Source organism: Neofelis nebulosa, chromosome 6 (assembly GCF_028018385.1).
Source record: "Neofelis nebulosa isolate mNeoNeb1 chromosome 6, mNeoNeb1.pri, whole genome shotgun sequence".
Lineage (NCBI taxonomy): Eukaryota > Metazoa > Chordata > Mammalia > Carnivora > Felidae > Neofelis > Neofelis nebulosa.
The window spans coordinates 61,060,155-61,076,251 of NC_080787.1; the positions used below are offsets into that span (position 1 = coordinate 61,060,155).

General features: G+C 36.6%; 1 protein-coding gene across 4 annotated transcripts in view; it reads left to right on the forward strand.

Annotated features, from left to right (window-relative positions):
- Window positions 1–15,828, forward strand: part of PHF3 (PHD finger protein 3) — an 82,122-nt gene extending 66,294 nt beyond the window's left edge. For all 4 annotated transcript variants that reach the window (XM_058734356.1, XM_058734358.1, XM_058734355.1 and 1 more), the window contains 8 exons: window positions 1,076–1,192; window positions 3,378–3,509; window positions 4,089–4,221; window positions 7,579–7,774; window positions 8,263–8,410; window positions 10,387–10,476; window positions 12,549–12,744; window positions 12,969–15,828. In XM_058734356.1, the coding sequence (XP_058590339.1) occupies window positions 1,076–1,192; window positions 3,378–3,509; window positions 4,089–4,221; window positions 7,579–7,774; window positions 8,263–8,410; window positions 10,387–10,476; window positions 12,549–12,744; window positions 12,969–15,088 (3,132 nt within the window). In that variant the 3' untranslated portion in view covers window positions 15,089–15,828. The remainder of the gene's footprint in view (window positions 1–1,075; window positions 1,193–3,377; window positions 3,510–4,088; window positions 4,222–7,578; window positions 7,775–8,262; window positions 8,411–10,386; window positions 10,477–12,548; window positions 12,745–12,968) is intronic.
- Window positions 15,829–16,097: the final 269 nt, after the last annotated feature.

The following is a 16,097-nucleotide window of genomic DNA, read 5'->3' on the forward strand; positions in this document are numbered from 1 at the left end:
AAATATCTTTTAGCAGTGAGGCAAATATTAATTGAACTGTTAATCATTTTCTGGCATTTCTTGTTCGAGACTTAGAGGAAATCTAAAAGCTATGTATATGAATGCAAACTCCTTACGTATTTGCTTAAGTTTTATAAGATTTTCACATAAGTGATAACAGTTTGTCAATTTGTATAATGATAGTTGCAATAGTATGTGATATGAGGTATTTTCTTAAAGTATATACTAACAGCTACTTAAGAGAAATCTACATTGTATAATCTGTCATCATAGTCCAGGGGATCAGATACTTCTTGAATTATATAGTCTGGAAGCTTTTCTTCAGTAAGTAAACATTTATTTCCATTGGGTTTCTTTCTTGCAGTTGGTTCTTTGCTCTGGAGTCCCTCCCAAGTCTGTTAAAATTTAAACTATGAAATCTTAAAAATAAGAAAGACCTCACATTCAATAAAATTCTTTTATGTGGTACCTTGCTATTTACTACAGGTTGGCTATTATGACAGAGTGTATCACTGGGAATACTCTGAGACAGAATCTTCTTTTGGGGGAGGGTGGGAGTAGGGTAACAGTTTTAATACAATTTTTGGATAGATGTTGTAATGGTTCTACTGTACCTGTTTCTTCACTATGTGTTGATATTTTTACATTTATTTTTTAAATGTTTATTTATTTATTTTGAGAGAGACAGAGGGAGTGTGAGTGGGGAGGGTCAGAAAGAGAAAGGGAGAGAGAGAATCCCAAGCAAGCTCTGCATTGTTAACGCAGTTTGTGATCCCACGAACCAAGAAATCGTGACCTGAGCTGAAATCAAGAGTCACATGTCTAACCAGCTGAGCTATGCAGGTGCCCCTGTGTTGATTTTTTATATGAAAGGTGTGTTTGTTACCTTAGATGAGAAGTTCCTAGAATACAAGGTTGTCAGTAAATCTCTTTGTAGTAGATGATTTATAAATAGACATTTGTAAATCCGGTTTAAATATTGCATCTTTATTTATTACAAATTTTTATACAGCAGTTCCAATTTCTTTTAAAAATGTTTTCTTCCCCTTTTATTCCCATTTTTAAATATTTCCAGATATTATTTAAAAAAGTACTGAAAGGAGAAGTAACCCCTGATCATCTTATAAGAATGAGTCCAGAAGAACTAGCTTCTAAAGAGTTAGCTGCTTGGAGACGGAGAGAAAACAGACATGTAAGATTATCTATGAATATGTGTTTGGCTATATCAGAACCTGTATTTTTCAGCCATAGGGGAGAAATTATATATATACACGGAGGTAATTTAACAGAGTGTGCAGTAATACACACTTCCTGTTCTATGCTTCTTCTAAGTTACTTATCTTCCATTAACTGAGTTCTTAAATTTAATCTTTTGTTTTCCCTATCTCTGCTGCTTTTTTCTCATTTTCTTCAGTTAGAAGGTTACATAATTAACTTGTGTTTTGTTATATTTCATAAATCAGAAAGGTGGGAAATTAGGCACATTTTTTCTTAATCACGTCTATATTTTTCAGAAGCACGATTTGAAGGTATAATGAATATTGGTAATTTGTAGTGCTAGATTAAGTCAAAATGAAAATTTTACAGGTTTATAATCCCTTATCATTCAAATTTCAAACACCAAAAGGTCAGAAAAACAAGGATTTTTTTCCCTTAACACATTTATTGATAAAACCTGACCCAAATTGTCACATATGAATGCTCTTATTTACAGAAATGTTGTGGGCTTAAGTAGCTCTGTCCCAGGTCTGACTGAGGTGTTATGTAACATAAATAGTATGTGCAGCATAGTCCATTTTTAAAATTAGAAAGTTCTGAAAGTCACCAGTGCCAGGAGTTTTCATTTAGGTGTTGTGAACTTGAAATAACCTTTAAAGATTCATTAAGTGAATGTGTGACTTAGGGTTATTGTGGCAGTGGGATAACCACATTATCTACTAGTTTGATTACAGTGGCCTCAGAATATTGGCTTTTTAAAATTTACTTATTTTTTATTTTTGAGAGAGAAAGAGCATGAGCAGGGGAGAGGGGCAGAGAGAGAGAGAGAGAGAGAGAGAGAGAGAGAGAGAATAGTAAGCAGTCTCCATGCTTAGTGCAGAGCCTGACGTGGGGCTCAATCCCATGATCTGAGCAAAATCACGAGTTGTAGGCTCAACCGACTGAGCCACTCAGGCGCCCTAGAATGTTAGCTTTTCATTCTAGAAAGTATTGGTTATTTACAGTTCATAGGAATTCTACATGATTTACCTGATTCTTTTTTCCATAATACTTGCATCTCAGGTATTAAGCCTCCATGTGGATCTTCTGCTAAATCTAGTTTGAAGCACAGGGCCTTGATTTCTTTTTTTTTTTTTTTTTTAATTTTTTTTTAACGTTTATTTATTTTTGAGACAGAGAGAGACAGAGCATGAACGGGGGAAGGTCAGAGAGAGGGAGACACAGAATCTGAAACAGGCTCCAGGCTCTGAGCTGTCAGCACAGAGCCCGACGCGGGGCTTGAACTCACGGACCGCGAGATCATGACCTGAGCCGAAGTCGGCCGCTTAACCGACTGAGCCACCCAGGCGCCCCGGCCTTGATTTCATATATTACACTTATTCACATGTTTCTTCACTTTCACCCTGTGTAATTTTTCCTCTTAATTTGAAAATAGTATCACCTCATCTTTCTCTCCATGTCCCAAATATGTACACGCCTCTCTTCTGCATTGAAATGTGGCTGCAAGTATTACCTGCTTTGGAGACCAGCTTGTTCTTCCTTTAGGCCATGTATCTGATTTCTTTCTTTAAAGGATGATTTGCATATAACAGGCAAAATAAATGACCATCTTTACCTTTCTTAACCTGTTCCACTCTCAGCTACTTTTTACTACACTAGTTTTTGCTACACTTGCTTATTATTGTGTTGCCAGGCTTGTTCATCATCACAAAGTAAGCTTGGTCAGGAGAAAACTGATAGGGGACTACCTGATAATTTTTGGTATTTGAATAAACTTCCACTATTTGGGGGAGTGTTAAGAACATCAAGTTAGGAATCTGAGGAAAATAATTCCCATTTCCCTGTGGCAGCTGCTACTATACTAAATCAGAAAGCAGGTAAATATCATGTTTCAACCCTTTGCAAATTACATTGCACTTTAGCTCCTTCTGGTTAATTTATGTGTGAACTTCTCATGGCTTATAAACCCAGCACTTAAAACAGTCTCTGACATTTGTAAGTACTCAGTGTATATTTGTTGTTTGAGAGACCACCTAAAGATTAAAAATCATCTATGATGATTTTTTTCATTTTTAGATAAGCTCTTACTATTTAAAGTTGTACATTTGGAAATATGTATATTTCAATTGTGAAATGTTTCTTTAAAATATTTCCTTTAGACCATAGAGATGATTGAGAAAGAGCAGAGAGAAGTGGAGAGACGGCCAATCACAAAAATAACTCATAAAGGTGAAATAGAAATTGAGAGTGATGCCCCAATGAAGGAACAGGAAGCAGCCATGGAGATTCAGGTAAAAATTATAATAGTGTCATGTTTGTAGTGCTCAAAACATGAAGATTCAGTGATTTATTTGCCTCAGATGTTCTTTAAGTTGAAAGAAGATTTTTAAAAATATATATATTTTAAAGTAGTTTATTTCATTGGTTTCATGGTTTTTTTGAGAGTGTTTACAGTATTGTTTCTCTGTATGTAAAGTGCAGGCTATCTGCATCACAGGCATCTCTTAAACACTTGTTTAAATGTAGATTCTCAGGATCTGTAGGACTTCGCGAATTCTTCAGTAGGCCTATAAATCTGTAGGTGCTTCTTAGACTGGTTTGAGAGTGTAGTACAGCTTTTCTTATTTTCAAATATCAGTGAGAAAATAATAAGAAATCTTGTTAGAGGCCTTAAAGAATGAAGACTGAAGAATGTCTTGAGTTTTTGCTCTACTTTAAGTCATAATTAATATCTAGCATTTATTTTATAAAGAAATAGTGAAAAACAACCTGTGAATGGAATAGCTTTCATGTATCAATATGAAATATAAGTTGATTTTTAATAATCAGGACAAAATTTTGTCTGCTGAAACTTTTTATTCCTTTTTTAGGAACCTACAGCTAACAAGTCATTGGAGAAGACAGAAGGATCTGAAAAACAGAAAGAGATTGATTCTATGTCTAAAGATACCACTAGTCAACATAGACAACATCTTTTTGATCTTAACTGTAAAATTTGCATAGGTAATTGGAAATTTTTCCTTTCTTCTTTTTTTTTAGTGTTTATTTTAGAGAGAGAGAGAGAGACAGTACGAGTTTGGGGGGGGAGGGGTAGAGAGAGGGAGACACAGAATCTGAAGCAGGCTCCAGGCTCTGAGCCATCAGCACAGCCCAACATGGGGCTCAAACTCAGGAACAGTGAGATCATGACCTGAGCCGGAGTTGGATGCTCAACTGACTGAGCCACCGAGGCACTCTTGGAAATTTTTCTTTCTGAAATGTTGCTTTCACTTTGAAAGGGGGATACTTGTATTTGTAATCTAAATAGGTTTTTGTTTTCTCTGTACTGGTGGTGGGGTACCTGCTCACTCCTTTTGAGGAGTAGCACAGTTTTAGAGTGACTGCTCTTCAGAGTTGAGGTATAGTTTGATACTATCATATAGTTTGCTAACTAGAATTAATTGTATTATGTAAGATCTGAACTTAACCAACTCAGAGTCAAAAGACTAGAATTTAAGCATTAGAGTAGGCATCAGAACTGTTGCACAGTTGTGATGGTATTGTCATTTACTAGGTGAAGGAATAAAACAGCATTCATATTTTATTATTATATATAACAAATGAAACAAATCCCAAAATATCTCTTCTCTAGTATTCTTATATCTGGCCATTCATTCAGTAAATATTTACTGAAATCTTTTTTGCCGAGCACTTTCTGGTGCAGTGAATGAGTCAGATATTATACAGGCTTTAAGAGAAACCATAAAGCCTAGTGGGAAAGACAGGCAGGTGATGATTTGAGTAGAAGTACAGTCATAAGTGTCTTTAGCTAGCAGGAAGACTTAGCCTAGAGTGAGGCATTGGGGAGACTTGAATTGATATTTAAGCTGAGACATGAAGACTGAAAGGGGAAGACCATTCTGAATACTGGGAATGGCATGAGCTTGAATTGAATTCAAGAAGAGGAGAGAGGCATGTGATTTGTTTGAAGAGATACTTTAGGGATCACATTTTGTATTATTGCCTTTCGAACTTCAGATTGTGACTTCTTAGTGAAATCAAGTTAGTAAGTAGTTACTAGCATTTCAAAAACAAAAACAATACGAAATACCACAGTGAATTACTCTTATAAAGATGTGTACCATTTTGTGAAACTTTAATTCTGGTTATTTATATATAACCAAAATAATACACACATACACACACGTGTATATACACACACATACACAGATGTGTTGAGTGTGTGTGTGTGTATAAGTAATGGATCATGAGATAAAATATGACTTTACAGATCATGATCAGAATACTGAAAATCTACTTTTACAGCCACATTTAAGATTTTGGTCTTTTATCTAAGAGCAGTGGATACTGATTGAAGGGTTTTTTAGCAAGGGAATGGCATGATCAAATTGGAATTTATGAAGATCTCTCTGACTGTGGTGAGAAGGTATTACAGTAGGAGAAGCCAAGGGAGGAAGGAGGGAAACTCGATAGGAAGCCTCTGCACTAGTCCAATGTGAGATGAAGATGGTTTTAATTAGAGTGATTAGAGCAGTAATTGGAGATGGAAGTAAGTGGAGGCTTTGAGATAATCACGTTAGGTAATATTGATAGATGCTAGAGATGGGCTAGATTTAGGGCATAAGAAATAGGGATGTATAAGGAAGAATTTAAATTATTTTTAATCATATCTTCTCAAAATCGTGTTTATATATTTTACCATCTGTACAAGATTAAAGACTTAAAGGGCAGAGAGAATGTTTTTAGACTTTGTTGTTCTTTTTTTTAAGTTTATTTATTTGAGAGAGACAGAGATGGCTCAAGTGGGGGAAGAGGTAGCAAGAGAGGGAGACAGGCTCCTCACTGTCAGCTTGGAGCCTGACATGGGGATCGAACCCACGAAAACCCAGGAGATCATGACCTGAGCTGAAATCAAGAGTCGGGTGCTTAACCGACTAAGCCACCTAAGCTCCCCAAGACGTTACTATTCTTAAAGAAAGCTATCCATGGTCTAATAGTATTTTTAAGTTCACCCATGTAGTTCTGTCTTAATAAAAAATACTTAGTGATTTCTATTAACTTTAATAATTTCCATGGTAATATTTTAGTAAATGTAATGTTAGCACACAAAAACATTTGTTAAACACTACTAGACCTAACCTATTTTCAGAAAGTTTGAGTGATTTGTTTCCTTCTTGGTGCTATAGCCTAAAACCAGTGTCATTTTTTAAACTTTACTAACATTTTTCATGTTTAGTAACTGTACTATGCATTTATGTTATGAGGTGCTGCTATATGTAACACAAAGTAGGATACAGATTTTTTTTTACTCAGTTCTTTTTCAAGTAACTTCTCTTGGAATTTGGTCTGATTTAGTTTAAAATTGGTAGGGGGTCACTTGGGTGGCTCAGTTTGTTGAGCATCTGACTTTTGATTTCAGCTCGGGGTCATGTTCCCAGTATTGTGGGATTAAGCCCTGCATCTGGTTCTACGCTGAGTTTGGAGCCTGCCTGGATTCTCTCTCTCTCCCCCTGACCCCCTCCCCTGCTTGCCTTTTCTCTCTCTAAATAAAAAAAAAGAAAAATTGCTAGGGAATCAAGAAACTTAGTTTAAAAATGTTTGTTTATTTATTTTGAGAGAGATAGCGATAGCACAAGCAGAGGAAGGGCAGAGACAGAGAGGGAAAGAGAATCCCAAGCAGGCTCCATGTTGTCAGCACAGAGCCCGGTATGGTTCTCCATCTCAGAAACCGTGAGATTGTGACCTGAGCCGAAAGCAAGAGTCAGATGCTTAACCGACTGAGCCACCCAGGTATCCCAAGAAACTTATTTTATTTTATTTTATTTTATTTTATTTTATTTTATTTTATTTTATTTTATTTTATTTGTTTTTTTAAATTTTTTTTTCAACGTTTTTTATTTATTTTTGGGACAGAGAGAGACAGAGCATGAACGGGGGAGGGGCAGAGAGAGAGGGAGACACAGAATCGGAAACAGGCTCCAGGCTCCGAGCCGTCAGCCCAGAGCCCGACGCGGGGCTTGAACTCACGGACCGCGAGATCGTGACCTGGCTGAAGTCGGACGCTTAACCGACTGCGCCACCCAGGCGCCCCCAAGAAACTTATTTTAGATTCTAGTTATAATGTTTCCATTTCAGCTTATCTAAGTTGCTTAATATCCTTTTTCCCTAATTTTTCACATCAGTTAGAGAGATGTAATATAACACAGCATGAGAAATGATGATAGTTAAAAATTACCCCAGGAAATCTAAGGTTATGCAACAATTCCATCAGAAACACTGAATAACTCTTGAAGTGAAATGGATGAAGTTACAGGAATTTCAGTTTACAAAAATGGTTTGTTTGGTGTCATCTGATGTTAGGTCGAATGGCACCACCTGTAGATGATCTTTCTCCAAAAAAAGTTAAAGTTGTTGTTGGAGTATCTCGTAAACATTCAGATAATGAAGCAGAAAGTATAGCAGATGCACTGTCTTCAACCTCAAACATCTTGGCTTCTGAATTCTTTGAAGAGGAAAAACAAGAGTCTCCGAAATCAACATTCTCTCCTGCCCCACGGTAATTTTCTCTTAGCTGTAACTTCAATAATTATTATAGATCTTTGCCAAATTATACTTGGATGTCTTCAAATATGGAAAAGTGACATATTTCTTAGGAACCTTTCTTTTGAGAAAAGAACTGTACCTTCTTAAACATTAAACTAATTGAGATAAAAGAATAAGACTTAAAATTAATTTAGAGATTTGAGTCTGTGTGTGGGGACTTGACTTTAAAATTCCTTTTAATTATGTTGGTCCCAAGAGGTGGGAGATAGGTCATTAAATAAAAATTGCTCGCACCTCTCTGTACCTTCATCTGAGCCACCCGTGAAGGATATTGTAAGTCATGACTATGTAAATGTGAACGTACTTTCATCTTTAATCAATAGCCTTTATGTATTTTGGCTTTCTTGACATGCTAAAATAGAAATAATTGATGACTTAGTAGAAAATGTATTTATTCATGACCATATCTTTAGGCTGAAAATTTCTAATGTCCTGTTTTAGACCAGAGATGCCTGGAACTGTTGAAGTTGAGTCTACCTTCCTGGCTCGATTGAACTTTATCTGGAAAGGTTTTATCAACATGCCTTCTGTAGCAAAATTTGTTACCAAAGCCTACCCAGTATCTGGTTCCCCTGAGTATTTGACAGAGGTACTGTGAACTTTTCTTGCCGTTTTCTGCTTGGGTTGACATATGTGCTTCCAAAAGAAGTAGGAGAGAAAATGATATTATAAATAATAATGTTTTATTTCATTCATAAGTATGTTGACAGTGATGCTTAGAACCATTCAATTAATGAAATTTTGAGTTCACAACTGAAGTTTTTGAACTGTAGATAATTGTATTCTGAAAGTTTTCACCCTACAAATCCTGTACTGTAAGATGTATGTCAGAGAATTAAAAATTAATGAGAGTCTGCATGGATATCATGAGTTTTTCTTTAAAGGATTGACCTACTTAGTATGGACTTCGAAGGTGTTAGCCTGTCAAGAAGATTTTTTTCCATGTTAACAAGTCTGATTCTCCTGTTGCTTATGTTTCCCCTACTGCATGACTACAGCTCTTTTCTGCCTCTGTCTGTGAATGAGATGTAGGTGATAGTTGAAACATTACAGTAAGGTGACAGTCCCATGAGACCCAATGATCATAGTTGCTCCAGGTACCCTTGGTTGGTTTTATACCTGAAAGAATTGGATGGAACTGTCATGCAACATTTATGGAAAATAAGCAGTTACAGTATTATATTATGAAAAATGAGAAAGTATGACATTTTTGAACTATTTTGAAAAGTTGTGTTTTTCTTTTGTTTTAGGAAGTAGGAAAATAATTCAGTACATGTACTGTATTTTTGTTGAGATTGTATTTTCTGTTATGTTTGTATCTAAACTGTTGCATCCATTCTCAGTCTCCTGATCATGAAGGCAAAAATTAAAAAAGAAAAAAATTCTTTCCAGTATTTCAAAAGTCTTAAATTGTATATATGCCTATTTTTCTTTAAAGACTAACAAACTTTTCTTTATATTAGGCTGAAATTAGTTTAAGTGTAATGGTGCCTAACGTTGATCAGTTTATTTGTTTAGCATTGTGTTTTAATAAACAACCTAATTATTACTTCTACATTTAGTTTGCTTGGCAAATAATATTTTAGAAATGTTGATTTTATAAGAGGAAAATTAAATGGACCCATGATGCTTTTCTTTTTGAACAAATCTCATTAGAAATTTAGTCTTTGATCAGTCCGTGGTGAAGAGAACTCTTCTTTTAAATTGGAAAGAAGTCCTGAATTATGGAATTTGAATTTAAACAAAACTATTCTCCTTTCTTAGTTTCTAAGGTTGCTTTCCAGAATTCCACCTGTGCTTTTTACTACTTTTAGTTTAGGACTAAAGTCCCAAATAAAATATTAAAGCAATTAATAATTTAAATACACTTAAGTCAAATTTACTATCAATTAATTATGCTTTCTATGAATTTTTTCAGCTTCATAGAAAAATAGAAATACACTGATTAAAGTTTTAAATATTTTCAGTTACATAGTTCTTCACTTAATTTAGGTATAGTCATCTGTTTTCAGAAAATTCTACTGTTAAAAAAAAATGAACTTGCAGTATTACAGTGTTCTGTACCGTGGAGAAGTACACTCTATAATTATACTTGGTAACTTCTGAAATCCAGCTGTTAATGATTAAATGATATCCTTGCCCACTACCACCAAAAAAGGGGTGAGGGGGTAGGAGTGGGCGGAATAGAAAAACAATCTCTAATATTCTGAAATCTGTTGTACTCTTCCTGGATTGTCGGTGTGTCTTTTGCTTGCCACTGCTTCACTTTCCTGTGCCTGTTTTTCCTACTGGGAACTGACATGACCTCAGATTCTATCTCACATGTATCTTGGGCACCAACCTTGGTTATTTGAGGTTGACAATTGAGGCACCCAGCTTGGTTATTTGAGGTTGACATTTGAGGTAAATCCTGATTGCTATCCCTGTACTTTGTTATGTTCTATGATGCAAATCTTTTTATTTACTTGTTTTTTATTACCAATTCTAAATTATTCTTAGAGTAAATTATGAATATTACAGTAAAGATATTCTGTATATACTGATCACCTTCATTTTTTACTATAGGATCTACCAGATAGTATTCAAGTAGGTGGCAGGATATCACCTCAGACAGTTTGGGATTATGTTGAAAAAATTAAAGCATCAGGAACCAAGGTAAGGAAAATTTCTTTTGTTACACCTGCATGAGAGAGCACTTGAAAAGTAACTCATGAGAGTTCTTATGCAGGGAACCCTAGGGGGTAGGAGCCAGTACAAATTCTGAATCTACATAGTGTGCTTGACAAAACTGAACTAAAGCCATTTGCTAAAGCTCAGAACAGCTCAGCATTCTTCCTGTGGGTTTTTCTTTCCTTCTGGTATGCTTTCTTAGTGATTTCTGTCAGTGTTTTGAAAGAAATGTTTTAAAGTAAGTATTGAGATTCCTCCTGGGATTGTGCCTTGCTTTGATTATAGACATTTGTTTAGTTAGGGCATAGGCTAAGAGACCTTAAAATATAGTGGCAACAAAGAGACCCTAAAAATATAGTGGCTCTAAGTATATAGAAGTTTATTTTTATTAAAATTTTTTTTAATGTTTATTTATTTTTGAGAGAGAAAGAGAGGGAGAGTGAGAGCGACAGAGCGTGAGCAGGGGAGGGACAAAGAGAATGTAAAGCAGGCTCCGGGCTCAGAGCTGTCAGCACAGAGTCTGACGTGGGACTCAAACCCATGAACCATGAAATCATGACCTGAGCCAAAGTTGGATGCTTAACCAACTGAGCCACCCAGGCGCCCCTATTTAATTTTAAAAGTTTATTTATTTATTTTGAGAGAGTGGGGAGGGGGGAAGGGGAGGGTCAGAAAGAGAGGGAGTGAGAGAGAATCTCAAGCAGGTCCCTCACTGTCAGTGCAGAGCCTGACTTGGGGCTCTAACTCATGACCGTGAGCTCATGACCTGAGCCGAAACCAAGAATCAGATGCTCAACCAACTGAGCCACCCAGGCACCCCCTGAAGTTTGTTTGCTTAAAAATTTTTAAAGTTTATTTATTCTGAGAGAGAGCATGAGTGGGGTAGGGGCAGAGAGAGAGGGAAAGAGAATTTCATGCAAGCTCCACACTGTCAGTGCAGAGCCTGACGTGGGTCTCGAACTCCCGAACTGTGAGATCATGACCTGACCTGATACAAGGGTCAGACGCTTAACCAACTGAGCCACCCAGGCGTTATGAATATATATTTTTCAATATAGGTTTTAGAATTTAAATTAATACAGTATTAGAATACAAAGAAACTTTGAAGCATTGTAGAAAAGTTATAACACTTATTTGCTATCACTTTCTCATGATAGTAAAAGTCATAAGAAAGCATTGGGGAGGTATTCCCTTGGATATTTTGGGAATCATTCTTGGCCTACCCATATACTTCTGCCCAGTATTTTATAATATGCCTCCTTCCTGAACTGACTGAAACACACCCCTAAAAGAGGACAGTTTAGATGACAGACCTTTTATAAGAGAGCCGTAGTTTAGCTCATTTACATGTTCTGTATAGGAACTTCTATCAATTTAGGCTTTGTAGCAGGTCTGTCTCTCTTCATTTTGACTATGTATGTTCATGAAAAGACATCTCATTTTTTTACACTACCAAATTGATACTACATTGGGATTCTCTTTTCTATTGGAAACAAATTCTAGAACCTAGAGGCAAACAAATAAGTTCCTGAGTAAACCAAATGATTTCATAAAACGTATGGCTTTTATGTATTTCAGTTCTTTTCACCCAGTCTCCATTCTGGATTTTCACTGGATTTGAGTTTTTTTGTGTATGTGTACATGGCAGGGTGGTGGTAGGTGATATTAATTTTCAGTATACTGAAAACACAGGCAACCATTTGTGGAGATTATGAGATAGGAAATAAGGATGTAGTGTAGATATCAAAGGACTCGGGTTTAAATACCTTCTCTGTTACTGACAATTGTGTCACCTTGAGCAAATTAATTACTGTGGGACTCAGTGTCTTATGGGACACCTTCAGATAAAACAGATCTGTCAGTGGGTCAGCAAACATCTTTTCCTAAGAGTTCCTTCCTTTTACTATTTTTATCTGCATTTAAGTTGGCAAATCATGTTTTTCAGTAATCATCATTATAAAATTTACTGGATTATTACTAGTTGAGAAATGATATTTAAAACCCAGCTATTCTTTAGGTTATTATTTTAAACAGTCATTTATGATTTTCTTGAATAGGAAATTTGTGTGGTTCGCTTCACACCTGTAACTGAAGAAGATCAGATTTCTTATACTTTGCTGTTTGCATACTTCAGTAGCAGAAAGCGCTATGGAGTAGCTGCTAACAACATGAAGCAGGTTAAGGATATGTACCTTATTCCTTTGGGTGCCGCAGATAAAATTCCACACCCTCTTGTGCCTTTTGATGGACCTGGTAGGTATACGTTTTAATAATAAGAGTATGAATAAAAAAAAGTGGGAGGTGAGACCAGAGTGAGAAGACAGACTCTGCTTGCATTCTTGGGTTTCAGCCCTCTGGAGCTGACTTCACAGGGACAGGCACCCACCTAATAGGCTGTAATAAGCTAGATGCAAAAATGTACCCTGTGTTGTAATGGTTGAAAATGACTATTCATTGATGTTTTTTATTTTATACAGGGCTTGAACTGCATAGACCCAATCTGTTGTTGGGCTTAATTATTCGTCAAAAACTGAAGCGGCAACATAGTGCTAGTGTTAGCACTAGTCATACAGCTGAGACTTCTGAAAGCATACCAATGGCATTGCCACCTGACAAAAAAAGTAAGATGGAAGTTTCCACAGAAGAAACACCAGAGGAAGAAAATGACTTTTTTAATTCTTTTACAACTGTATTACACAAGCAGAGAAATAAACCTCAGCAAACTCTTCAGGAAGACCTTCCAACAGTAATTGAACCTTTAGTGGAAGTCACCAAACAAGAGCCACCAAAACCTTTAAGATTCCTTCCTGGGGTATTGATTGGCTGGGAAAATCAGCCTTCTACTCTGGAATTAGCAAATAAACCTCTTCCTGTGGATGATATACTTCAGAGCCTTTTGGGCACTACTGGTCAGGTATATGAACAGACTCAATCAGTGATAGAACAAAACACTCTTAAAGAAATTCCTTTTCTAAGTGAGCAAGCTGACCCCAAAGCAGAGAAAGTAGATAAAGTGGAAGTAACTGATGGTGAAGCGAAGGAGGTAAAGGTTAAAGTAGATGATCTTTCAGAGTCTACAGGTAATTCAGTAGTAGGAGAAGAAACATCAGTAATGGGTTCTTCTTCCATTTCTCCTGGACCTCTGACGAGTCTTAGCCTCAGAGGTAAACCACCAGATGTTTCTACAGAAGCATTCTTAACAAATTTATCAATTCAGTCGAAACAGGAAGAAACTGTGGAGAATAAAGAGAGAACGTTAAAAAGGCAGCTGCTGCAAGATCAAGAGAATAATTTGCAAGATAATCGGACTTCAAATACTAGTTCTCCATGCAGGTCTAATGTAGGAAAAGGAAACATAGATAGTAATGTCAGTTGCAGTGAAAACCTTGTTGCTAATACAACAAGGTCCCCACAGTTTATCAACTTGAAACGGGATCCTAGACAAGCAGCAGGACGAAGTCAGCAGATAACTGCTTCAGAAAACAAAGATGGAGATATTTGCCGGAATGGAGAAAAACACACCCTGCCTGGTCTGTCACACAAGGAGCACTTAACAGAACAAATCAATGTAGAGGAAAAGTTGTCTTCTGTAGAGAAGAGCTCGTGTGTTCAGCAGGGTGATAATTCAGGGGTTGCACAAAACTCACCGTCAGTAGAAAACATACACACTTCTCAAGCAGAACAAACAAAACCCTTACAGGAGGATATTTTAATGCAAAATATCGAAACTGTGCACCCATTTCGAAGAGGATCCACAGCGACAACATCTCATTTTGAAGGTGGAAACACATGTCAATCAGAATTTCCTTCTAAAAGCATCAACTTTACTTCCAGAAGCACCAGCCCCAGAACAAGTGCAAACTTTTCACCCATGAGGCCACAGCAGCCCAACCTTCAGCATCTCAAGTCTAGCCCCCCTGGATTTCCATTTCCAGGACCTCCTAATTTTCCCCCACAAAGCATGTTTGGATTTCCACCACATTTACCACCTCCTTTACTTCCCCCTCCAGGCTTTGGCTTTGGTCAAAATCCCATGGTTCCCTGGCCACCTGTTGTTCACCTGACAGGCCAACCACAACGTATGATGGGTCCCCTTTCACAAACATCAAGGTATATAGGTCCACAAAATTTTTACCAGGTTAAAGACATTCGAAGACCAGAAAGGCGCCATAGTGACCCTTGGGGTAGGCAAGACCAACAGCAACTGGATAGGCCATTTAATAGGGGTAAAGGGGATCGACAGAGATTTTATAGTGATTCACACCATTTGAAAAGAGAGCGACATGAAAAGGAATGGGAGCAAGAGTCTGAAAGGCATAGACGCAGAGACAGAACCCAAGACAAGGACAGAGACAGAAAAAGGGAGGAAGGGCACAAAGATAAAGAGAGGGCACGGTTGTCACATGGTGATCGAGGAGCAGATGGAAAAGCAAGCCGGGATAGTAGGAATGTAGACAAGAAACCAGATAAACCTAAAAGTGAAGACCATGAAAAGGACAAAGAACGAGAGAAAAGTAAACATAGAGAAGGAGAAAAGGACAGAGATAGGTACCACAAAGATAGGGACCACACTGACAGAGCTAAAAGCAAAAGGTAAAATTTGCAGGCTGCTTCAAGATTACATTTAAATAACTTAAATGTTGTATCTTAAAAACTTTATGATTGCCTGCTAGGATTGTGCCATCTTTTAAATTTTTAATATTGGTGGTTTGCAGAACAATAAAATCTGTGTGTTGGTGCAGAGTGCTCTCTGTACCAGTGCTCATCATCCCTTCTTCATACCAACTGTCCCTAGTTCTAGGAATTTAATATTTTTAAAAGTTTTACATTGCTGTATATTCAAAGATTTGTTTTATTAATATGCAATAAAGGCTTAGAAATTTTAGTTTTATTCCTTACTTGGTAAATATGGTTAACTATGGAGTATATTTACTGCCTCTAGTGAATGTCCTTTATATAATGACTAATTTGAGAGTAATGTGTGCTCTGTAAGTTTGTTTAAATTGCACTGTTTTTAAAGAAACTGTAGAGGAGAAACAGAACGCCAAGCAACTTCATAATCAGATTATATTAATCATTTAGTTGAGCAGTTTTTGACCAAGAATCAGACGCCCAAGGAGTACATTTCTTGCTTTAATCTGCACTCATTGAAGGCATTTATTACCATTACTACAACTTTGTGGTAGGCCATTTCTTTCCTTTTCATTTTTGGCTCTTTGGAAACTTGAATACTTAAGCTTGTACATGATCTTGTGTTTTGCTATCCTTTTTACTGTAAAATGTAAATATTTTAAGGGATATTTTGATTCTAAATATGATAAAAGAATTTCTCACCTATTTTGTGTGTGTGATTTGAAATTCAGTAGTCAAAGTATTCTTTAAAGCTTTAATTATCATCAGATGCTAAACCCTTACTCCACCAAGGGCATAGAGCCATAGCTCTCTAAATCAGGCAATAGATGAGGGAAAAAACGATTTCTGTACCATAGATTACAGGCTATTGAGGTAAATCATGTAGTTCTAAAGAGGCTATGGATTAAGAACTAATGAAAAACTGTTGTAGCTATAGCTCACTTTATAGGTATGTTTCTGAAAACTTGTATACC